The sequence below is a fragment of the Ambystoma mexicanum genome, chromosome 9, assembly GCF_040938575.1.
Source record: "Ambystoma mexicanum isolate Mex_15411 chromosome 9, UKY_AmexF1_1, whole genome shotgun sequence".
NCBI classification, from domain to species: domain Eukaryota; kingdom Metazoa; phylum Chordata; class Amphibia; order Caudata; family Ambystomatidae; genus Ambystoma; species Ambystoma mexicanum.
The window spans coordinates 967,525,061-967,551,682 of record NC_090931.1 but is presented as its reverse complement, the minus strand read 5'-3'; the positions used below and the strand labels follow the sequence as shown (position 1 = coordinate 967,551,682).

The following is a 26,622-nucleotide window of genomic DNA, read 5'->3' as shown; positions in this document are numbered from 1 at the left end:
AATCACCATATATTATTACTGTGTTTATTGTATGTATAGGTATGAGGGACAGATTCCTTTTGCTAGAGTGTTTCCTTTAGTTTATTTTGACAGACAGCGAAACCCTTTTGGGCTAATAAAATGGTTAATAAAATGGCAACCTCTACCAAGTTGTCTGCCCCACCTTTCTGACCCCTCACAGAACCTTGTAAGAAGTCAAGAGAAGGGAGGCATTCTCTTGGCCCCCTGTGGAACTTTGTTTGTTTTTGAGCCATTTGGAAATGTGTGATATGTACTTGGAAAATAATTATGAATGACCCGCTGTGGAGACATCTCCTTTGCACTTTACATTGAGTTGTTAGTGTCAGGGATAGAGTTAGGGCTTATGACACAACGGTGGACTTATCTTTAGTTGATATACTGATGGATCAACATGAGATTTCTATAGCAGCAGGGAAACCCCTCTTAGAGTTAGGGTTAGTCAGGCCTTTCTCCAATCCTACTTTCATTTAAATAAAAGTCTGTAGCAACAAACTTACCACCTGTTTGTCAATATCTCACTTCTGCACCCTCACAACTACCACTTTCAGGTGGTTAGCTCAAAGTAGATCACAGTTCAGAAGCAGTATTTGATGCCATGACCCGATTTTGTGAAATCATTCTAAAAAGTGTTCAAGCACAGACAGAGCGATTAATGCGGTCAATTAAGCTATGCGCCAGATATAGCAGTCGAGACTATTATGGTGACATAGTCAGAAGTGGCTCCAGCCAGGAAGGCGAGCAAAGGCCCCCTTACACCAAAACATTCTCACTCACAGTTCCAAGTCTTGCTGTGCAGGAATAATAGTAAATAATAAAAATCCTTGTTGTATACTACTTTTGACAAAGTTTTGCTTTGATCCTTTTAATATGCAATTATTACCGTATTGGAATCAGTAATCAATGGGCAAGACATGGACATTAAAACCCTTAAAACCCAAAAACCATCCAGCAACCCATTACCGAGAGCCAAACCACTATCAGGGGCCCTACTAAATGCCATATCCCTAGGCGCACACGCCATTGACATCCATGACCTAATTCTCGAACACAAACTAGACTTGATTGCCATAGATGAAACTTGGTTCCATACAGCCTCAGCCCACTCCTATCTCTAGCCATTCCCCCTGACTACTCTATTCTCAGATCTGACCGACATGAAACCACTGGAGGTGGAGTTGCCATTATTTTTAAACCATCACTTAAGTTCAGAGAATGTAAAACAGATTTGCTACCAGGCTACGAACTCCTAACGTTAAAACTAGCCATCGAATTTCCATCTAATGTATAGAACGCCAAACACGACGAAGAACAACCCGGATATTGAACTACCCCTGCTCATATCCCCAGTGATCAAACCTAATACAAAATGTATCCTACTATGTGATATCAATCTGGGATATAATGACCAAACGGACACCAAAGCCACAGCTTTTAATAATGCATTCCTAGAAATGCAATTCAAACAAATCGTCAATACCCCAACCCATGTCAAAGGACGAATCCTCGACTGGATCCTAACATTAAATACCATGGTCCAACTAAAAGACATCATGGAACTATCTTGGACCGATCACTCCCTAATCACATTCGACATCATCACAATGAATGACCCCTCCTTGCCTCCCATCCCACCCACGCTACCTACCATTATGAGAAACTCTAGGAAACTGACTTCAGAAAACCTATCACTGCTGCTAAACAACTTACCAAATAATAAACCCCTGTCCATGCACAACCCAGAAATCATCGCCCTACACTATCACAATTGCCTACAGTAAGCAATTGATGAAATAGCTCCCCTCAATACTAAACGGTCTAAACTCAAGCCCAGCAATACCTGGTTCAATGATGACCTGATCAAACTCTGGAGAAAAAAAGAGCATTAGAACACCTGACCAGGAAAAACCCCACCATGGAACTCAAAAAAGAACTCCAAACAGTCGCTACATTATAAAAAACTGAAGTGTACACTCAGAAAGCCAATTCACTCAATGCATGTATCACAAATGCTTCCTCCAACAGCAAAGAGCTATTCAGCATTATTAAGGAACTTGAAACACCTATTCACCCACCAAGTATAGTTGTAGTAAGCAAAGCTTGGTGTTCCACTATTCAAGATGCCCTAGCATCCAAAATGAACACACTACAAAATAAAATTGAAGTCCAAAAAAAAAATACTAAGCCCCCTTTCCAAATTAACCACAACTTCACCCATAGCTAATATTTCAGACTGCTACTTTACACCAGTGTCCTCAGAACAAGTACTAAAACAATAGCCACACTCAAACCCTCTAATTGTAAAAGTGACAACTTCCCAGCTAAATTAGTCAAGGAGTGTTTAATACAAACACCGTTCCTGTCTGTATCAAGGAAGCATGGGTCACCCCCTCCTCAAAAAACCCTCACTAGATGCCACAATCCCCACCAACTACAGACCCATCACCACTGGCCCTTTCCTCCTGAAAATCATAGATAAAATTGCTTATACTCAAGTCCAAGCCCACCTTGAAAACAACAAGCTATTAGGTGACAGACAATCAGGCTTTCGCCCTGGTCACAGCACTGAAACAGCGCTGCTGGATCTAAAAAATCACATGGATGCAGTTAGGGAATCAGGAAACCTGTTCTACTTGACCTATCTGCGGCGTTTGATTTAGTGGACCATAACAAACTATGCCTAACCCTTGCAAACAACTTCCTTTCTGTCAGATCGCACCTCAAGAGTAGCCATAGGGCACAGCTGCCGACCCCATCTTAGTGCTCCTGGGAATCCCCAAGGATCCTGTCTCTCCCCTACACTATATAATGCCTATACTAAACTGCTTTTTGCAGCACTAGAAGCAATGGGAGTAGTCTACACGCACTTTGCCGATGACACACAAATACTTATTCCCATCTCAGGAAACTTAGAACAGGATACAATCTGTGTGAATAAAATATATGCCATCATCCAAAACTGGGTGGCAGCTAACACTTTATGCCTAAATGGAGAAAAAACAGAGATCCTCATAGTAGGCTTGCCTGCCCGATTAGCCAAGCTTCACCCACTATACACCTCCATAGTCATCGACAAAACACCCATCCCAATATCAAATCAAGTGAAAACCCTAGGAGTTTATTTAGATTCAAGTCTCACCATGTGTAAACACATCAGCGACCTTGCCTCAACTACAGCCTACACCACTAAACTCAAAACATTAAGTCGCCCCTTCCTCACGCAACAAAATTGCATCACACTAGCAAGAGCCCTTATTTTACGTAAATTAGATTACTGTAACATACTCGTCTTCGGCACTTAAAAAAAAAAATCAACAAAATGCAATTTCTTCAGAACAAAGCAATAAGAGCAGCCCTAGGCATAAGCAAAAGGGACCACATATCGCACCACAGGAGAGAGGCACACTGATTACCTATCCAAGCCAGGATACTCCACAAAACTCTCTCAGTCACTCACAAATGTGTCACAGGTTATGCACCTTCCTACCTCAACAACTGTTTAAACCGCAAAGGTACAACCAGATGCCTTAGATCTAATACAAATCTATAGCTACAAGTCCCACGTTTTAACAACGCAAGAACAGGCAACTCTAGTTTCACGGTTGCAGCTCCTGGAATTTGGAATTCTCTCCCTTCCAATATTAGCAACAAACCCATACTGATCAAATTCAATAAACTACTCAAAACCTGGCTCTTTAATGAATACTGAGCACTGTGTTCTTATGTACTATCCATGTAAATATCATATATATAACTGTTGCAATACCTGTATTTGTAACAACTAAGATCAAGTATTCATATCATATGTAATCTTAAAGTTAAGTGTTCTCCTGTAACTATGCTGTGATACCCTTGGGTTTGGGCGTACAACAAATGCAATAAATGAAATAAAATAAAACATGTGGCTGCAGCTGGGATGGCATCTGTTTGATACTTAGGTTTCCCAGGATAAGGGTGCAGATTGTTTAAGGAAGATTTTCATCATATTGCCGAGGGCATGAAAGGTCTTAAGGGGACCTGCAAGTCTGGTGCTATGGGAGGAATTCAAAGAGATTGTGTCGAAGTAAATTGGCATGGAGTAAATTACTTCTGCAAAGCGACGTATTATCCTCATTTGGGAGGGCAGTAGCAACAAAGCTGACAGAGGGCTACTAAAAAGTGGCATGAAACACATGGAAACGTAGGTCTGACTCAAATGGAAAAGTTAAGACTTTACAAATCACATGTTTACATAGTTCTGCTGGTGGTATTATATTGCATGAAACAGCTGATAGCCAAGTTGCATAGAGAGGTAGGTGTGCACGTGGCCATTCATGGGGGCATGAGGTAAGATTGCAGTCAATAAAAAGGTATTTGGCATGGCGCGGCAGGTTCAATGGGTCCCTGTCTACAAATGCTGATAAAAAGCATTGCGGGCCAGTCAAGTGTGTCAACTGTGTATGCAGTAAATCATTATTTGTCTTTCTCCATTGCATGTACCTAGATAAATGCATTATGCTGCAGAACTGTGGTAGCACCACCACACATGTTGGGCACAGCACAAGAACGAATCCACTTTTTGAGAGAGTGACAGCTTTGAACGCCATCATAGCCTTGTCACATTGGCTTTGACAAAAGCCTTTCTCGACCTCCAGAGCAGACAAGTCCAATGCTTCGAAAATGCCCAGAACACAACCACAAGTCTACTGCTGCACTAACGCGTCAACCCAGCCATGACCATCGCCTGGGAACATGCCACCGATGTTCTCACCACCATCCAGTGGCTGACTGGCACCAAAGAATCCCAAATAAAAACACCCTGGGCCTCACCACAAGTTGGGCCTTAGCCCTTAAATGCAGCGTTAACGGTATTACCACCTCACTTAAGGGCTGGCCCTATCACAAGTTGGGTGCTAAATGGGCTGTTTTATCTCCAGCTTTTTTCTGGATGTGAAAATCCCTGTTTTCGGCGGTATTACAGCCGGCTGTATTCGCCCGCAGTATTAGCACCGAAAATGCCCCATTGGATCAAATGGACCCAATCAGGAATTGGATTTACTGTTAATGCCCAACCCGTGATCCAGTGGTAATACCGCCGGACCGGGTCGGTGCTAATGCTATTACAGTCGGGCAGTATTACAGCCGGGATACCACCAAACTCGTGATGAGGCCCCCTGTTTTGTGCATCAAGCCATGCGTGAGCTCAGTATCGAAGGACTCATTTCCAAGTTCACCTTGCGCGCACCCTCCAGAGACCTACGCTCAAGCAATGGCAAAACCCCCTGTGTCTCAAAAATCAAAAACAAGACTAAAGGAAGAAAAACTCGTTCCTTGCCTCTGTGCCAGCCAGTGCAACTCTCCATCATGAACCACCCCACCTCAAATTAAAAATGAGTTATTATTCCAGAACACACCCTCCACTAACAAGTTTATTTTACTATCATACTACCGAGTGCTCGGAGACATCAGGTTACAAATGCGAAAATACATAAAGGAAACCCAAAGTGTGGAGGTGTTTGTTCAGCCCTGGCAATTATTGTCTCAGACTCACTTCAATTATGAAGTGGTGATAGTCAGTGCAACTATAAACCACACTGAGCAGGTGCACGCTGTAGTGTAACCTCAAATATGATGACACTGTGGGGAGCAGATATGGGTGGCGGCAGCAGTGTTGGGGAGCTGCCCACCTGCAAAGTCACAGGAGTGCTAGAAAATAATTGGGCCCTGGCACTTATTTTTACAAATTAATCACTGCAAACCATGTGCTGGTGTTTTTTAACCAACATTCACAGCAAATGTATTTATTTATTTTATTTACTGTTTCCTTGTTAGGCGCTTGTACAATAAGAAAATACTCTTTCAATGCGCACACATGGCAGGGAGGGAGCGAGTGTGGAAAATACATTACAACAGAAATATTTAAGAGCGGAGGGGAGTGACGAACCTACTATGTCTTGTGAGTATTCAGAACGTGCAAGTGCAGAAGGAAGCGGGAAGAGGGGGTAAGTGCTACGGGGTCCGGGCTCGTAGGTGACGAAGTGCTAGAAATGCAGAGTGCCACATGGCCTAGGAGGCTGAAGGTGTAAGTGCTATGGATAGACAGGCGCTGGGAAGAATTAGTGTTGTCTGAGGTCAATGCCCCGCAGATGCATAAGGGCCAAGGACACCAATACAGCAACTGTGGGATTAACAGAGGAGAAAAGGTGGGAAGGAGGAGGAAAAGAGAAAAGTCTTAAGGATCTTCTGGAATTTGAGAAGATCCTGCTCAAGGCGCGGTGCGAGGGGGAGGCTATTCCAAAGGAGGGAGCCTGCAGATGAAAGTGAGCGACCCCCTGCCTTCTGTTTATTGAAACGCTCTACACACAAAGAGTTGGTGTCAGAGGAATGAAGTGGTCTGGAGGGAGAGTATTTAGTGAGATAAAGTTGAAGATACTGTGGTCCCTGGGCCCAGAAAGCATTTTGGATGCTGCAGAGGGATTCAAATCTAATCCCTGCAGCAACCAGGTGCCATTGAAGACTTTTTAGTGCAGGAGAGATGCGGTCCTTGGGCTTAAGGCCAAGGATAAGTCTTGCTGCCCTATTCTGGAAAAGCTGGAGGGGTCACAGAGTGGAAGAAAGAAGATTCAGGAGGCGGCTGTTACAGTAGTCAAGTCTAGAGAGAACCAGGGCTTGCGTCACACAGAGCCCCTGGAGGAAAGTGAGAAAAGGTAAATTCCTTTCAGAAGGAAGAGCTGATAGTTGGACTTGTTGGCAATGTCCTGAGTGTGAGGGAGTAAGGCGAGAGAGGAGTCAAAGATGACCCCAAGGTTTCTGGCTTCAGTTGAAGGTGCAGGGGGAGAGCCCAAGGAGGAAGGCCAGTGTGAGGGGAAGGAGAAGGGAGCAGGGCTCCCAGTGGGAAGGATCTCAGATTTACAGGCATTGAGGCAGAGATCAATGGAGGCGCAGCAGGACTGCATGGCAGATAAGCAGTCAGGGATGAAGGAAGGTGCAAAAGGGTCAGCAGGGTGTCTGTAGAAGAGCTGTGTGTCATCTGCGTAACACTGAAAGTTGGAAGAGAAAGGGGAAATGAGGCGTGCAAGGAGAGCAAGGTAGATGTTAATGGGCCATGCAGAGAGTATAGAGCCCTGGTGGACACCACAGGTGGAGATGGAAGTAGGAGAAGAGAAGGGGCCCAGGATGACTTGGGGAGAGCAGTTAGTGAGGAAAGCGGACAGCCAATCCAATGCCTGCTCCGAGATACCAAGAGTATCGTGGAGCCTTTGTATGAAGATGGAATGGTTAACTGTGTCAAATGCAGAGGAGAGATCGAGAAGGATAAGGACAGCCGGAGAGTCCAGAGATGCGAGCAGTTCTTCACAGGTGTTCAGAAGAGCAGTTTCCGTGCCTAAGATGCCTGGAATCTAGATTGATGATCATGGAGACGACCAACAAGTTCAGTGTGAGAGTTGAGTTGAGGCAAGGCCAGCTTCCCCAGGAAGTGGGTGATGGAGATAGGGCAATAGCTGGCAGGGCAGGTCGGGTCAGAAAATGTTTTTTTCAGGAATGGGCGCACAAGGGAGTGCTTAAGGGGGAGGGGAAAGATCCAGTAACCAAAGAGTGATTGCAGCAATCAGCAATCGGCAAGAGAGCCAATATTATCCTTGATGGTTCTGGATGAGAAAGGGAAGACCTGTTTAGAAGAGACCTTGTAAGATTTAGCATGCATGTCATATTTGCCGACTACTAAAAGTACACATAATTTTGGTTTGTAAAAGATTTTAAAATTAAATTAGGTTTTTGAAGCATGGTACATATACACTCAAAATAACATGAAATAGGTAATCTTTTGTTCTCAGTTTCTTTGCATACCCTGAAATAGGAAGCCACGGTTTGCCGCTTCATGTTTGTCGTTTCTTCGGGGTGCCGCATCATTTCCATGGTGTCGATCTGGAAGTTAAATTAAATATGTGTGGTGTCAAACGTTTAATAGAGCACTTTTTGTGTTCGATAAAAGTCAATGTGGAGCTGCAAAAGACATTAATATTTCAAGGCAATTAATCTTTCATGCGTATCTGAAAACACTTGTGTATTATGCTTTCTTTACGCATACTGGAGCCTGTTAAATAGAAAACTGTCAAGCTGTTACTTATGAGACCAACACACATAAAACAAATGCAAAGAGGAAAGCTGCTGGGGATGAGTTGGGAACCACATAAACACCCCCTCCCTACCTCCCTTTCCCGGTGTATTGCATCGGGAGCTGAAGACTCACATCTCAGAGAGCAAAGCTCTGAAGAGTAAGTCAAGCACTGCAAGAATGTTCCATAGAATGAAAGCACGCAACACTGCAATAAATGCCACCTCCGCACAAGCGTGCCATCTGGAAAGGATGTAGACGCCCTGGCTTCTTTGATTTTATTAAGTGATACAATGATGCAGGTAATTCCATCTCACAGAGGGTGTCCCGCTTACCAGATCACCCTTTCATGAGCTCCGTGCCAAAAGACATAGTGGCAATTGCCCTACTGCAACAGTCTGCCGATCTGCAGTACCTCCTCTCCACCAGTGGCACAGAGCAGGTTCAGAGGTCACAGCTGGGCAATCAGATTCACAAGACCCGCGAGTAACAGGCCGCCTCCACACCTTCAGTTGCCGTGCTCAGATCTGAGGTCACTGTTCGCTGCCAGGTCCTTTTGCTGCAGCTGGAAGTTCACGAGGGGTTAGAAAACGCCTTTCTGCTGCAAGCTTTCAGTGTGTGTAAGGCACTTAAAATAAGATACATTCGGAGGATATTCTTGCCGCTTAACGGAGCTCATTCAAGGTTCTGCCAATTATCAAAGAATGTGCAAATATACATTGAACTCTAAATACAGAGCAGAGTTGCATCTACAAGAGCTCTGCTCTTGAACTTTAAAACAGTGTAAATAGTTGCGAGACTCAAGGCACCAGGATTCCAGTAAAGCGTTGCCAAAACATATAATTGACTTTTACTAGGGCACAGCTGCATATCTTGGGGAAGGCAGCTAGGCCCAGAGTCCCACGCAGCAAACATTATGAAATTTGGATAACGGGAGGTGCCTGTTTTTCCTACTCTGGCCTCCATGAGTTCCTGGCAAGCGGGGGACTGAGGTGAAGCCGATTCATAGTGCTGGTAACCGACTTCCGGGCGGGGAGACCGGTCCAGGCTAACCACGCGGATTGGTGTCGCCATGCAGAGGAGAGCACAGCCCTCTGCGCAGAGATGATGTGTCCTTCTAAAGCACTGCAGCAGAGGGGATCCACAGAAGGTGCCTCCGCACTCTATTGGAGGAATAAGCTCTATACAAAAAAAGCAAGAAACACAAGTAGCATATCAGTGAATACATGCCGAAAAGGAAGGATTACAAAAAGACAGGAAGGAAATAGAGCTTTAGCTATTTAAGAAAAAGTGGCCAGAAGAATCCTCGGCCATAATGCAGCTGAAGATGTAAAGGCAAAGGCCAAGAAAGAACATAGTTGGAAGTGGGGGTAGAGACTGTTCTACTCAGCAGTTGTCTGTATAATACAAAGAAGAAACCCCAGAAGCAAAAACAGAAAACATGGAAAATTGCCTTTTTGGCTACTTGGGGAGGCGTTTCAGGTACGAGAGGAAGAGTTGGGGGGGAGGACTGTTAACAGCTGGTAAGCAACAGTAAGCAGTAGAGCAGGGCCCATTTCTTTTCTTTTCCACAGATCTCGCCAAGACTGCAGAGTGATTTTTTGATCCCAATGCCCTTCCCCTGCAGGTGTCGTGAGAGTGTAGCAAGAACTAGAGAGTGCTGCGCCCTGGAAACTCGCCAAGACTGCAGAGTGATTTTTTTTTTATCCCAATGCCCTTCCCCTGCAGGTGTCGTGAGAGTGTAGCAGGAACAAGAGAGTGCTGCTCCCTGGAAACTCAGGGGGGTCTGTGGGGCTTCTGCCTACTCCGGCAGAACTAGAGAGACACATCCTTGACATCCTCAGAGCTGTTCCCTAGTTAGGCTGGAGAAGAAAGATATCACCCTCCGCAAACACGTGATTATTGGAATGATACCTGCAGAACATGAAGCCATGGGTTCACATGATGGGCTTAGATGAAAATGGAAAAATGTGTATTTAAGCACAATGTAACCCCATCATACAAACCCATGCCACTTTCACTGCACCATGCAGTCTTACTTTTTGGACCAGATGTACACGCACACATATACACGCCATGTTTATGGGGGATTCCATATTAATAAGTTTATTTATAAAGTGGCTATACACAATGGGCCTCATTACGGGACTGGCGGTGGCCGTGCCTGTAACAAAGGCACGGCTGCCGTCGGACCCGTGATTTTCCCGGCACCCGCAAATGGGCAATTACCGGGTCATGCCGAGGTCGGCGGATCCGGTAATTGCCCATTCGTGGGTGCCAGCAATAAGGGACTCCCCATCCCCATTCAGCCCCATAGGGCGGAATGGGAATGGGGAAGGTGGTAGCACTGGTACTGTTAATAATGGTACCGGTGCTACAATCCTGTTCTGCTCGCGGGTGCCGGTTTGGCCTCCAGGTCAGACCTTGTGGCTGCAAAGGCGCCCGCGAGCAGAACTCGTAGTATGATACCGGCACCGTTGTTGCCTTAGCACCATACTTGTAATGTGGCCCAATGTGTTTCAAAGCGCTTCACGACAAGGGAAGAAACAATGAAATTCTTATAAGGCCATGAACAACAAGAATTTGAAATTAACTATCGTACTCAGCCTGACGACATTTCAGATAGTGCAAGAGCTAAGACATAGATAAGGAAGGGAGGGGGAGAGTGGGAAGGAAATGGAAACAGACAGGTGACTACCGTACTAGGCCTGACCTAATTTCTGGTAGAGTCAGAGAATTACACAAGGTGAGGGAGAGGAACAAAACAAGCCACTGTAGTACTAGGCCTCACGACATTTCAGATGGGGATGGGGGGATAACTATCAGTATGTGAAAACAGCAGCCTGTTGGCTCATTTCATGAATTAGAAATACATCACTTCGGTTTGTGCGCACCATACCTCTGCGTTTTCTTTCCAACATTATTATAAACATGTCAAAATAATTATTCCATGAGAAGGAACATACATGGTGTGTTAGCTTTTACAGACCACTTGATTGAGGAAGGTCCATAGCAATCTTTGTGTTTAATGACTACCCTTACACTTGCCATTTTGATTTGATAGAGGCCAACCTGCAAATAGAAATAACATTCTCCAGTGAGAGATTTTAGTACGAACCCTACTAACCTTGATACGCCCAGCGTTGAGTTGAGGAGGCAACGACCTGGATGCAGCTGTTACTCTTGCTCGTGATTGGGCCAAGTTGCCTGTAAATAAATGTGCATAAATGTTAGTTGAATTCAGCCTAGATGAAGGGAAAAGTTGGATGGGTGGCATAGAGCTCAGCTTTCAGTCCACGTTTACAATACATTCATGAGTCAAATTGCAGAAGAAATGGCAGGCAAGGCGTGACTCCACAGAATGAAGTTAAGAAAAGAGTTCCCATAGTCCTGACACACAGTAGGATGGGTACAACTAATTGTGGGTCCGAAAAAGTAGAGGATGGTAGTTTGGGATCAATTCAGCCAAGTGAAAGGTCATTCATTTAGCTCGCTTCAATCCCAACGGCTACTATAGCATATGGTAATGTGGAAATTAAGTAGACAGCTCTGGGAAGTGTTTGTTGTGTGTTTTTTTTTTTTTTTTTTTTTTTTTCTCTCTCTCTCTCTCTCTCTCTCTCGCTCTCTCTCTCTCTCTCTCTCTCTCTCTCTCATCACAAAGCTTTTGCAAGAGATTGACTGCACCTGTCAACCAGATGAGAACTTGGCCACAAAATGTATAAATATAATTTAAAAAAAAGGCTGCAATTTGGGACCGTAATAAGCGTATGATGCATCTGGCGGGGAAATCTAATTATAAAACATTCTTAAGGTAAGCCTTTCGGGTTAAGTCCATATGCATCTACATGAAAAATGTACAGAATTGTAAAGTAAGAAGAGGTATTCTTTGCCGAAGACTCAATCACCGCTCTACCTTTGCCAATAGAGGAGCGTGGCTCAAGATTCCTTTTTAAGGTGGCTTGTGTAGGCCACGTGCCTTGGAGCGAGAGACCGCCAGACACTTATTTACTAAATGTGGAAAACTGGCCTGGGTTTATGAAAAGGGTCTTTTTAGTCGGGTGCAGGATATGAATTTTATTAATACTGATACATTCTGGGCTATGGTGTTCGCGGGTCATAACTTGCACATGAATTTTACTTTATTTTATATGTGCCAGGAAATCATGAAGGTTTTAAACAAATCACAATTTTGTATTAATATATCATTAGATTTTTAAGATGTGTAACATGTTTTTCTGTTTTTAATGAAACTGAATAGCTTTTTTCAATGTTGTCAAGTGGAATGTAATGTATGATATTAATGTTCATATGTGTAAATGTGTTAACCAATAAAACACAATTACTATATATATATATGTATATATATATATATATATATAAAAACAAGGTCACAGAGGGAGAAGACGGGATATTACGATTTACAGGTAGAGAAGCAAATTGTGTAGTAAATCTGGTCTGCCAAAGCAAATTAGAATTTACTTTTCAATTCAAGCAAACAAATTCCCTTTAATACTGCAACACATGTACACACATGAACATGATAATACAAGTGTCAGGTAAGCAAACATGAATATAATGGCAGTTCCGTAGGCATGTAGAAATCAAAGTTTTGTTAGTTAATGTGTAGTTTCGAAATACAGAAATAGAGGACAGTGGGAATGATTAACAAACATTAGGCACAGCCACAGTGTGGGTATGTGTAAGCGCACACCAGGTTTGTGTGCCATTTTACACACAAAAAAGCGTGTTCCTGTATTTAAGCCTCGTTCATGGGAATGGGCAGCACACGGTGGCATGTGAACCAGCAGCTGCTCTGTCATTGTGACCAGGTACAGCTCTAGCATTAATCCTATCTGACAGTGTCTGCAGTGGCGTAACACAACATGTGGGGGCCCCCCTGCGAGCCATGCGGAGTGCTCCCACCCCCAAATCAGCAACAAATCACGGGTTGTGCCACACTCTGGGCCGGCCTAGATTATGACACTGGCACAATACACACAAACGTGCTCTTCTCAAGGGTTATGCCGCACACTGTACTAGGAGAAAGATATAAATATGTGTTTTAAAGCAATATACAGCACACTATTTTTATGAGAAAAACTGTCTAAAAAGCCAGAGGGTTTGCAATTGTTTTGAAGGGTAATGCTAATCCAATACATGCAAGTCACCAACAGTGCACAGGAACATTAATGCTTTGCTATTAGAAATGACAGGCCACATTGAAAACATGTCAATGCAGACACATAATAGAATTACAGTAAAGCATGCCAGGCCACATTTAGACATACCTAGACTGGTTGCATCAAAATTCCAGTCGAAGCAATAACACTCATCAAGAAGAGAGCACACATTCAAGCCCGGGTCTCTGAGGCCTCTAACAACACAGCCGAACTCTTTGAAATCTGCAAGGAACTGGTCAATCCTGTTGCGGTCTCTACATCTACCTGTTCCCTCCCAAGCCTTCTGTGTGGCTCTGGCCTCTCACTTCTCCACTAAAGCTCAGGACATCCTGTCCTCTATCGCCTCTTCCTCTCCCTCTTCCTCTCTCTGCCCCACTTTGGCCATCTCTACCTCTCCACCTCCTTTCGCCTTTTTCTCTCTGAAAACACCGGATGAGGTTTCTAGACAATTCCGATCTATGAAAGTGTCGGCCAAACAGGTGCTTCCCTGCTCCTCCAGAACCATCAAGGACCATATTGACACCCTCACTCCAGCCTTGGCCGATTTCTGTAATCACGCTTTCACCACTGGAACGTTCCCTTCTCCCTTTAAGCACTCCCTTGTGCACACACTCCTCAAGAAGCCGTCTTCCGATCCTACCTGCCCGGCAAACTATCGCCCAATCTCCATCCCCCTTTTCCTGGGCAAACTCTTGGAAAAGCTGACCATCTCCCAGCTTACTCGCCACACTGAATCGGTTGGTTGTCTCCATGGCCATCAGTCTGCTTCACAGCTGCCAGAGGCACGCAAACTGATCTCCTGAACACCCGTGAAGATCTGCTCTTTAACATTGATTCCAGAATTCCTTTGGTCCTAATCCTCCTTGATCTTTCCTCCACTTTCGACACAGTCAACCACGCCGTCCTGATCAATCAACTATGTGAAAACCTGGGCATCACAGATCAGGCCCTGGAGTGGCTGACCTCCTTCTTCTTGTATTTCCCCTCCCAGGTCCAACTTGGTCCCTTTCTCTCCGCCACCTCTATGACGTTCCACAGGGCTCTATCCTCTCACCCTGGTTTTTCAACCTCTACTTGGCCTCTTTGGCCCACTGATCTCTAACTTCTCTAACTTTCAGTGTCATGCGGATGACACTCCACTTCCCTTCAGGCTCCTCTTCTCTCTCGCTCATTCCAGACTGTCTATCTGCGATTCAGGATTGGTGCACCTCCAATGATCTCTGCCTTAATGCCATTAAGATTCAGATCCTTCTTATTGGGACCCCTGCCTCTGCTTTCCCTTTCAATCTGGCCGCCACCTTTGGCCCTCTTCCTTCGCCTTCCTGCCAGGCAAATAACCTTGGTGTCATATTCGATTCCACTCTCTCTTTCTCTCCTCACATCTTGGACATCGCCAAGAAGTCTCAATACCAGCTGCTCCTCCTTAAAGGGACTCTTTCCTTTCTCACTTTCCCCCAGAAGCTCACTGTCACCAGAGCACTGTTTCTCTCTAGGCTGGACTACTGCAACAACCTCTTTCTCAATCTGCCTTCCTCTACTCTCCACCCTCTGCAACTAATCCAGAACAGGTCTGTGAGACTTATCCTTGGACTCAAGCCCAGGGATCGTATCTCTCCAGCCCTGAAATCTCTCCACTGGCTCCCAGTGGCTGCAAGGATCAAGTTCAAGACCCTTTGCATTGTCCACAAATCCGTCTGGGGTCGGGCCCACGCTGCATCCAACGCGCTCTTCCAAAATACCTTCCTTCTCGAGCTCTTTGCTCAGCTACCTCCAACTCTCTAAGGGTTAGATGCCTCGCCACGCAGAGAGTGGGGGGTAGATCTCTCTCCTCTGCAGGTGCCTCCCTCTGGAATGGCCACCTTGCACCTTTCATACTTGAGCAGACCACCATAAGTTCTGGAAGCAGCTCAAAACCTTCCTCTTCTCCTCTGCTTTCTCCCTCTCCATCCCCTGTTGACCTACCTGACCTACCTGTCTGATGTACTGACTGGTTGCTTGGCTACCCTCAGGGTACCAGAGTCCAGGCTCTTTCTTGATCAGTCACCCTTGCACTGCCTCCGGGCACAAGATGCATGCACAGCACTGCTCAAAAGACCAGAGCTGCAGTCCCAAAGAATTTATAGCAATCACTTTTCCATATGGGTATATACGTGTAGAGCCCCATGTGACACAATGAACATGTTCATGCCTCCCTCTCTCCTCCACTCTCAGGCTGGAGGTATGGTAAGAGAGCAGGTGCCCCATCGCGCCCTGATTCACATGCAAGGAGAGGAAAAGGTGAAGAGAGGCACCCAGTATTGGGTGACCCCAGTCTTGGGCAGAGATATTTTTCCAGCCCTAGCCAAGAAGAAAGTCATCCCGACTGGTGACCCCTTACCTTTGGTTGCCACTATGGAGGGAAGAAGCCAATAACCGAAGACCTGTGTGCCAGAGAGAGGACACTGCGATGACAAGGCAGGAAGAATGATACAATTGTTTTTCTTTACACATGTGTTTGAGTGGGTGTTTGTGAGAATGAATGTGTGCCCTCATGTGTGTGACCCTTTTTATTTACTTTCAACGGGTGCACTTTATTTTAATTATCTTCAACTAAGTGAAAATGAAAGTGAAAATGATTAAGCAAGCCGGAAATTTCAAATACAGGCCGGCTACAGCTGAAACGGAGACAGGAGGGCTGCAGACACCGAACTGCAGCGCAGTCCTTCACCACGCTGAGCATCACGCTGGGGAGAAACACACCACAGCAGGCGACATGAAGGTGAATCCAGAGCAGGGGAGGAGAAGCCTGGGTGCTGTCGGTTCACCGCTGTGAGAGAGGGAATAGCGGGAACCGCACACCGTGAAAGGAGACACAGCAAGACTGCAATGCTTGACGGGGTGCACACACAGCCAGTGCACTGAAGCAGGAGAGAGCGACAGAGTGCTGGAGCCAACCAGTAAGTACTGGGAAGGAAAGAGGGTTGCTCGGTTGCCAGCGTGTTAATGTTGCTTCATAGAAGTAACAAAAACTGAAGGGAACCAAAGCGAGGAGAAGCCAGAAACCAACAGTGAACCTAATGAAAGCAAGTGGGTTACGGGATAGCCTAAGAAAGTAAAGTGCTTCATGAATATTAATGAAATGTGAACAGCAAAGCCAATAAATAAGTGTAAGTAATAGTACAGAAATCCACTAATGGGTTATTAAATCCCAAACATAAAGAAAGAATAATTTGTGTAATAAAGTCCTGGCAGACAAATATACCAGGTGAAGTTAAACATTTGTGCAATAAAGTCCTGCCAGGAAAGTATACCAGGTGAAGTTAAGTATATGTGTAGTAAAGTCCCGTTAGGGAAGTATAACCGGCGAAGCTAAATGTTTATGTAAAAAAGTCCTGGTAGGAAGATACACCACGTGAAGTAAGAGTTACGCATTTGTTTAACAAGTCCAGCCAGGAGAGTATACCAGGTGAAGACATATACACACAACATGGTACAGAACTTCAAGGAAGGTCATACCCTTGAAATCATGAACTGTTGAGAGTAAGCCCAGAAGAAAGGAGAGTCTTTAGGAAGAGATATACCCTTAGGATTTGTTAGTTTAAAAAAGGAAGAGAAAGCCTGGGGAAGGGAGGAGATGCCCCCAAAAAAGTGAACATTCAAAGGGGAGAAAGCAATTCTCTTGGAAATTGATTATTCCTTTTGAACTGATAAGACTGATGCAATAACTCATATTCTTTTTGAATGGGTGAGAGATAGAAGGAATCTGGGGAAGGACGCTGTTCCCTGAGATGGTGGATATTGTTCATTGGAACTCCTTTTGACCAAGGGGAGAGAGAGTAATCCTCTTAGAACTTAGTTATTCTTTCTGAATTGATAAGATTGACCCATGGACACTGGAAAAGGAAGCTGTTCCCTGTAACTGTGAGCATTAGTCATTGGAACCCTTTTTGTTGGATTTGAACTTTTTTCTTGAACCTGAACATTTGAGCACTTGTGACTAACAAGAGATAGTATTCTTTGCACTATGGAGTTTATTTAGAGTGTGAAGGCCAGAATAGGGTTATCGACACAGGACAAACGTTTGTTTTGACAGCTTGACAGTGGACAGACCCATTCACTTTTGGTTGAGGTAGGGAAATTCCTCCTAGAATAGGGATGGTGCAGTATTTTACAACCCCCATTTCTTTTAAATAAATGTAACCACAAACATTTCTCCTCTGTGTCTGTCTCATATTCCTGGCTCCTCAAATCCGACAATCTAGCAATCCCCTTTGACATTTGTCACACCACACCAGTCAAGCAAACACATTGGAAACCCTGCAAACAAGCCTTCAGATAATTCAAGAACTTCCCAGTGAAGACTCTAATGGAAGGCCTTGCCAAACTCCACTTCACAAGGGCTGATTTACCTCTTGACGAGTCAGAACTGCAAATTGCTCCTCCAAGAACTCAAAACCATCCTCATATCAACATTAACCGCCATGCCCCAGTGAAACAACACACCCTCAGGCCTAAACCTTCTGCACCCTGGTAGACTCAAGAACTCAACTTCAACAAAAGAGCCATCAGAAAACAAGAAAAGACTTGGCAAAAATCCTGCCCTGCTCAAGGAACTCTGTGCTACACGCAGACGACTGATCACCACTGCCAAGGCCAACTACTACCAAAACACCAAAGCCAAGGCCAACAAAAAAGCAGAGCCTTCTTCAAAGCCATCAAGCACTGCATCAACCCTTTGCCTGACCCACCTATATTGCACTCCATCGAGACCTCCACTGCCATCAACTCTTTCTTCATCAATAAGATCAGCATGATCCACCAACACACAGACACCAATGCTACAACTGACAGTACACTACACATCCCATCTCACAAAACCACAACTACCTGTACAACATTCAAGACATTCACTATAGAAGAACTCACTGTCATTCTAGCATCCCTCAAGGCCACATCATATGCAGACGACATCCTCCCTGCCTACGTACTTGAGACACTTTCGACTGAAGCACTCCTCCCTTACCTGACAATCATCAATAGCTTCCTAACGCTAGGCACCTTCCCCTCAACCCTCAAGACCGGATAAATCCTTCTGCTTCTCAAGAAACCAACACTGGACCCTGACAATCTCAGCAAATGACCCCCACCCATCACTCATCTTCCCTTGCTAAGTAAAATCCTTGAGAAAGCACTAGTTATGAAATTTCTCCAACACATCGAAGCCAACAACCTCCTTTAGTCCTACCAATCTGGCGTCAGCCTCAGATGCAGCACAGAAATGACTACCATCAAGGTGATCTACAATAACCTTAAAATCCTTGCCTCCTGGTTCTCCTTGACCTCTCAGATGCATTTGACACAGTAGACCACCAGACACTCACCAACAGTCGATATCACCATATGGGTATCAGCAAGATCATCCTCAACTGGTCCAAATCATACCTTGCTAATCAACAACAGTTTGTACAAATTGATTCCTCTATATCAGCAACTCTACCCATCTCCTGTGGAGTCCCGCATGGAACCATCCTCTCCCCTGTGATATTTAATATTTACAAGGAAGTGCTTGAACCCTCCTTGCTCTGCACAACAGCCTCATCCAGCAATATGCAGATGCCATGCAGATCTATGTCATGATATCCTCCATCAAAGACATCCACAGATTCAAAGCATGCCTCTCAATGATCCAGTCTTGGATGTCCAGTGCTTACCTAAAGCTCAACCCCTACAAGACCAAATTCCTACTGCTGACCAACAAGACCGAACAGCTGGACATGCAGACCTAGCTCTCTGCTATGCACCTCGAAGGCTTCACACCCCAGTTGGCCACCTGTGTCTGTCGATGTCAGTTTAGGTTTGACATCGACAGAAACCGCTCCTTCAAGCAGCACATAGCGAAGAAGACACAAACGGCATGGTACCAACTTTCTGTTACGCTCACCTCGTTTCTGCGGAGGCATTGGGGCACAGTTGCAGCCCTCCCGGGGGTGAGGTCACTCGGGTCCGACTTCACCCTCTGCGCTTTTGTGGTGACTGGTGGTAATAGGTGATGCTGCTCGGAACTGCTCCTGCGTGGAGAATAGGGGGCGAGAGTATGCCCGCTTGTGCGCCTGATCCCCTTCCAGACCCCTTCTCCCAAACCGTGGTACCCATGGGATGCGTGGTCCCTGGAAAGATCACCTGTTAATTAATTTTGGCGAGCACTCCGTCCTGCTGCTTCTGGCAGGGGCCCTTGTATGATCTGGACCGAGTTCCTTCACTGGTTCCTTGCACGTGGTAGTCCAGTCCTGCTGCGACTAAGTCACGATACTTCAGGTAAGTGTTCCTGTTTGCCTTTGTCTTTCCTCGTCTGTTTTTGTTGTATTGTAAAGTTTGTTGTCTTGTATTGCTGTCCATTCTGCTTTGATGTTTGCTCTTTTGCTTTCTTCTCTTGCCGGTGAAGATGCCGGCCAGGCAGAAGCTGCGGAAGCTCAAGGCGGCAGCCGGAGGGAACGAGGAACGAAGCTGCAGCGGTACAGTAGCTGGTAAGTTGTTAACTAGGGGGCTCGCAGGGTTCAAATGCAGCACAACCCTAGGACGGATTTTCTAACCTTATCTTTCTTCTTCACAGGGTCCGAGTTCGTGGATGCGGAGAGCGGTGCTGAGGCATTGGGATCAAGATCACTGGATGTCAGGAGATGAGTCTGAAGATGAAGCGATGAAGCACCGGTTTCCTGGAGGTGAGTACGCAGGAGAACGCCTGGTTTCAAAGGTAAGTAAACTGGTCCAAGCGGCGGTGAGCGTCACGTTGCACGCGAGTGCATAGTAAAGCAAAGCACAGGCCTTAAGGATGGAGCAGCTTATATAGGTGAGCTTCTGAAGCCATGCCCACCAGGTTCAGCCTGCCTGCCACACCCGATGAGTCATCACATGAAGATCAGGCCTAGGGAGCCACACCCGACGAGTCAGGACATGAGGTTGTTCTCTGGAATAAAGGCTTTCAGCTCCTGGAATTTTTTTGTAAAATAAAATCACTCCTGCACTGAAATAAAGTAAAAGCACTCCTGCACTGAAATAAAGTGTTCCTACTCACATCTCTATATGAGCTTGGCGCCAAAGGCACCAGGACTGAGTCCAGCCAGGGCCCCTGTGTTTATGGGTTCCAAAGGAACATAAGTGAGTCAAGTGACCTATTGCCCCCATCACTAGATGGTCTGTTTTGTGTGTTCTGCGGCCTATGGACATGCCACTTTCTCTCCTGTGGAAAGTCAATCCCTTCATCCCAGAAAACAACATCGGATCTGCTGCCCAAGCCTCGGTCCTCTCCTACCAGGATGGTGGCAATGCACCCTTGGAAGACCTTACGGTTACTACCCTGGTTCCTCTGAGATGTGTCCTGCATGCTGCAGCACGACTCTTCAAAGAACTCTGCAAAGTCGACCACATATGCCTGACACTCATCGAACTGCACTGGCTCCCACTACATACCTGTATCATCTTCAAGGCTGTCAGCCTGAAGTCCCCAAGCTATGTCACTGAGAAACTCAGCATCTCTGGAGGGCTACGTCCCACCAGAATTAAGGAAATGTGCAGACTTGAAATCTGCCCATGCAGGAAGAAAAAACCTAGAAGACAGGCCTTCTCTGTATACGTGTATACAAAAAGGGTGAGTCCCTATTTTTTGTTAAGGGGGATTGCGCTAACAACAGGACTGAATTCTGAGAGAAAAAGTAGCAAAAGCTCAATTACCCCTCTTTTTGTCCGCCTTGCAATGGGATCAGGAACCAAGGGATTTTTTGATAGATATCTTTCTTATCTATCTAGGAGTCGCATAAAGACATATCATTGTCCAGAGAGCGTTCAGAGTAAAAAACACAATATTTTAATAGGTTAGATTACACACTTCTATAAATGGTCGGTGCTTTCCACAACGCACCTCCAGACTTTAGAAACAAATTAGAACACATAAAATTTAAAAGTCCAGCAAAAAAACACACACATATTCTATTCGTGGTGTTTAGGGTTAGTAAAGTGACAGTTCTTATGAAACACCTTTCCAAATCAATTGTTTAGATTTCTGATTCTGTTTGGGGAAACCAAAACATTAAATGCGCAGCAAGAGAATTTTAACGCTGCAAAAAAGGCACATCTATTTTTGTGTCAGGGTGTCTACATATGTTTCGGCAACAATTTGCATCAACACCATCCCTGGTGTTCTGCTGCTCTAGTTGTAGCCCTCTTCAGGACAGGAAACTGTTTTTTAGGTTGATATAAATTCAGAAAACCCCAGGTATTCACTTTATTTTCCAATGCTGGAAAGAATGGAAATATGGAATTCGTGTTAGTGCTTGGTCTGAGATACAATATAAAAGCTCTTCTGGTAAAAGTTCATGCGAAATGGATACTCTATTTTCCACATTCCCAATTGGCACTGACCTTTATATGCTTTTGTGGTCGGACTCAAGTTTTTGATTTTTGTTGTAAAAGACACAGTGAAGTCACTCCTTATTTTCTGTGTGTCGTCATGCAATAAATTCCTTCTTTATTATTTTGGCTTCAAACCAATGTTAGTCTTTACTTCGAGATACAAGTTTCATATATTTGTTTTTGGTAGAACATTATTGACATGCTCATCTTCCAAGGTGCAGACTTAACTGCATTGTTTACTGACCTGGTGATTTAAAATCCAAGTCCTCTAATTTCGGTTACGCGTTGGATCTTGTGATCGCTGCACGTTTGCGCTGTCAATGATTTTTCAAAGGTATCGTCTATTTCTTTTATTTATTTGACCTGTGGAGACAGAACCAACGTTATTTAAGGCATGTACCCCATGTTGACTACAGTATCTTAATTTTCGCTTGCTCGCGGAATTCCGCAGTTGTTTCTTTAAAGTAGAGAGAGCAGCGGGTCGCGGGATTACAGTTCATTTACCTTTTGAAGAAATCCGCAGTTCAGTCTTCCTTTTTCATCAGGCAGCTACTCTCAGTATTCGCGTGGGGAACCGACTCGATCGAAGTTGGTACCGTGAGGGAGGAGATTGTGTTTTTTCTGTGTTCGCGTGTCATGTGACTACTGCGTACGGATACTGGACGCCTATTCATTTTTGCTTAGTGACGCTGGCGGCCATCTTGGAGTGTGTATCACCAAGCTTCTTTTTGTTTTGTTCTTGTTGGAGTACATTTGTACTCTGTTGATTGTAATCCGCAATAGTAATTTCAATACTGGATTTCAAATGTAAATGCTATAACACGCATTCTGGTGTTTCGAGAAACCGTGTATGGCGACCTGAATGTGTTATTGAAAACCCATTTTGGGCTATCACAGTGCAGGCAAAATGGTCTTTTTTCATATGTGCAGTAATGCCACACACCCCTTATAGATATTCACAGGGTGCCGACCCTGTACTTGTAATTTAAACCACTTTTTTGGAAAAAACCTTTTTGCCTTGATCTGAACAGCAGGGAACCACTTTTTCACTCAAAAGAAAATACCCCACTCGACTGACGAATTTAAGCCATTTTTCACAGTGTCTAGATCAAAAATCCACTTTTGTTCGCATTTCCGCAAGGCCAGGTCGCGGTCTCCTCCTCTTTTCGAAATCTGGACTGTTTGAATGATGAACCAGAATATTTTGCATGGTTTATGTTTGAAAAGGAGGTAATGAGCGACAAGGGGTTTATCAGGTGTTTGATTTCTTATATTGGTCCGATGTTCTCCAATACGTATTTTAATGTGTCTTTTTGTTTTCCCAATATACAGAAGTTAGCACGGGCATTTGATCGCATATACTACCCACTGGGAACTACAGTTTGTAAATGATTTAAGGTGCCAGATTCTTTCTTTTAATTTGACACTCTTCATGTTTTTCGTGAGTGAACAGACAGAGCACATGCCAATTTGAAGTCTCCTGTTACCAATGGGAGGTCCCAAAGGGTTTTCTGTTGTTCTGCTTTTTTTACTCGAGGGTATGTGTGGACCAAGTTGTCCTTTAGGTTTTTCTGTCTTTTAAACGCAAATCTCTGGGGTGCTGGATTAAAATCTTCAGTTTTTATGATATGCCAGTTCTTTAGAACTAATTTGCGTAGTTTGTGACTGATTGGAGTGAAAGTTGTAACACATGTCATTTTTTCCACAGTTGTTTTGTTTGGCGGGTTGAGGCATGTTTCTCGATTTTAATTTTTCGCATTTTTGTATGCCACATTCACCTGTTTTTTTGGGTATCCTCTTTGTTCCAGGCGTTTTTTAAGCTGTTTCCCATGGATCTTATAGTCATCTATGTTTGTACAGTTACGGCGTACTCTTAGAAATTGGCCTATCGGAAGGTTGGCCTTCAGACTGGCTGGATGATAGCTCTGATACTCCAGGAGTGTATTTTTGTCTGTCTTTTTTCTGAATAGGTTTGTGGTTAGGAAGCCGTCTGTCCCCATTTTGATTTCCAGATCTAAGAAAGGGATACTCTTAGTGTTGTGGCAAATGGTGAATTTGATGTTTGTGTTACATTGATTTAACCATCCTTGGAAATCTAATAGGAGTGAAGTTGAAGCTCTCCATATTAAGAAACAGTCGTCAATGTACCTATGCCATGCAATGATATTTGTTTTGAAAGGATTACCAGTATGATAGATGGACTTGGTCTCTACAGAATCCATATATAAATTAGCAATGTCTGGGGCAAATGTTGCACCCATACTGGTCCCGTGTCTTTGATTGTAGAAGACATCTCCACAAATGAAATAGTTCTCCATAAGTGCCAATCTTGCACATTCAAGGATGAAGGAGGTAGGAACCGTCTTGTTGTTCATGTTTCGTTGGTTCAGATATTGTTCCAAAACTTGTAGACACTCGAGTTGTGGAATGCTAGTGTACAAAGCAACAACGTCTAGTGTTGCTAAGATGTCTCATTAACACAACAAAAATAAAAAGCTTATCAGGACAGAATCTCACGGACAGCTGATGTTAGCTTATCTGAAAGCTGGAATAATCCCGGAAGGCCTTCAGGTCAAAAATATTCCTCGAGTTTTCATCGATAATGCTAAGTTTAAAGGAAAATTCAGTGGTGTGGGTAATAAATGCTCAAGGGACTGGCTTATTCTAATTATTGACATCGCTCAAAAAGAAGCCAAAGAACAACAAGCCGAAATTGATATCCTAGAAGAAAAAATAAAATCAGACCAAGTCATCACTGAGATAAAACAAAAATTGGAAAAAATCGAATAAGAAATGGCTAAATTCAAAAAAATAACCATCGATAAGAAAATTTGGAAACTTAAAAAAGACATTGAAATGTATAAAGAAACAAAGACCTATCCGTATCTCGTGGAAACATACTACGAGAACATCAACAAAACAGGCCCACCAAGAGGAAGAAACGGATACCAAAGAAAACAATATGTCACTTTTTCAAACACCACCAATAGTACCACAAGTAGCGATTCCGATAACAGCACTAACAGCAACGCACCAAGAGGAGGAAAAAACCAAAGACAACAGTTTTTTCAAGGGAGGGCACAAGGAGGCCGCAATCAATCCCAAGCACCTCAATGGATGCAGACACGGAATTGGAACGGACCAGTGCAGAATTGGTAATTCCCATTTTCAACTTCTCTACTCATGTTCTCACGGAAGGTGAGATAAAAGTATTAAGTCGTGGACTAAGCTTTGTACCTGTAAAAAAGGCAGAAAATTTCCAAACAGAGATTGAATTGCAAAAATTCTTCCGAACAATTTGACTAAAATACTTTTTCCGAAATCCCAGTGAAGGCAACAGAGAAAAAGAAAAGAGCACTACAGGTCTGAAACCACCTTCGACCTTTTTCCCCATGAACCACATGATAAGTCCAGCCATAGCTGCTTCTGCAAACAAAATAATCGAGGAAACTAAAAAACTGTTATCCACAAAAAATGTCACCAAAGACAATCTTTGTCCGATTGAGAAACAGGCATTAAAAGACCTACAAACAAATGATCTCTTCATAATAAAACCTGCAGATAAAGGAGGAGGAATAGTCCTATAGAATATAAATGCATACAAAGAGGAAATTAAATTACATCTACAAGATCAGAAATTCTATAAACCATTACAAGGCAACCCGACATCGCGCCTAAAAGAGGAAATATCGAGTCTGATGTCACATGCAGAATCTGAAGGGTGAATAGACTATGATGAGAAACGTTTCCTAATTAACATCAATCCAACTATCCCAGCTTTCTACCTACTCCCCAAAGTGCACAAGAACAGCACAAAACCTCCAGGGAGACCAATTGTGTTGGCCATAGACTCGATCCTTGAACCCTTGTCGATATATGTAGATTGGTTCCTCAGACCCTTTGTATCACACATGAAATCGTATGTGAAAGACACGACGAGCATGATAAAGATCGTAGAAAGTACAATTACAGAACAAGGAGACATCTTAGCAACACTAGACGTTGTTGCTTTGTACACTAGCATTCCACAACTCGAGTGTCTACAAGTTTTGGAACAATATCTGAACCAACGAAACATGAACAACAAGACGGTTCCTACCTCCTTCATCCTTGAATGTGCAAGATTGGCACTTATGGAGAACTATTTCATTTGTGGAGATGTCTTCTACAATCAAAGACACGGGACCAGTATGGGTGCAACATTTGCCCCAGACATTGCTAATTTATACATGGATTCTGTAGAGACCAAGTCCATCTATCATACTGGTAATCCTTTCAAAACAAATATCATTGCATGGCATAGGTACATTGACGACTGTTTCTTAATATGGAGAGGTTCAACTTCACTCCTATTAGATTTCCAAGGATGGTTAAATCAATGTAACACAAACATCAAATTCACCATTTGCCACAACACTAAGAGTATCCCTTTCTTAGATCTGGAAATCAAAATGGGGACAGACGGCTTCCTAACCACAAACCTATTCAGAAAAAAGACAGACAAAAATACACTCCTGGAGTATCAGAGCTATCATCCAGCCAGTCTGAAGGCCAACCTTCCGATAGGCCAATTTCTAAGAGTACGTCGTAACTGTACAAACATAGATGATGAAGGCAAGCATCCCCAGCCAGCACGATCCTCCCCGCAATGAGAGACAATGACGGACTCTCCCAAGTCGGGAATAAAGCCAGGACAGAGTGCGGGTGAGCTTAAATGAGAGTTTATCAATCAGAATAGGGCATGCAAAGAACTCTGCAACCTCCGAGAGCGCTCTGTCTGACAATAGCAAAGACAGGCGTATTTATTTACAAAAAACGTCATCAGTACCTACATACCATAAGGGGCACAAGTTCAATGGGATTGGGTGGCGATGACTAGCTATAGGTGCTGCTGCGATGTGGTTGGCCTTGGCTGGAGGACGTCACTTGTCAACCTCGTGGGTT

The 26,622-nt window shown here is 44.2% G+C and overlaps 1 protein-coding gene across 1 annotated transcript in view; it reads right to left on the bottom strand.

Moving 5' to 3' along the window:
* Positions 1-26,622, bottom strand: part of MYO3B (myosin IIIB) — a 3,387,754-nt gene that overhangs the window by 887,522 nt on the left and 2,473,610 nt on the right. The window contains exons 23-24 of the mRNA XM_069616181.1: positions 11,241-11,320; positions 7,846-7,923 (exon numbers count right to left, since the gene is read on the bottom strand). Of these exons, the coding sequence (XP_069472282.1) occupies positions 7,846-7,923; positions 11,241-11,320 (158 nt within the window). The remainder of the gene's footprint in view (positions 1-7,845; positions 7,924-11,240; positions 11,321-26,622) is intronic.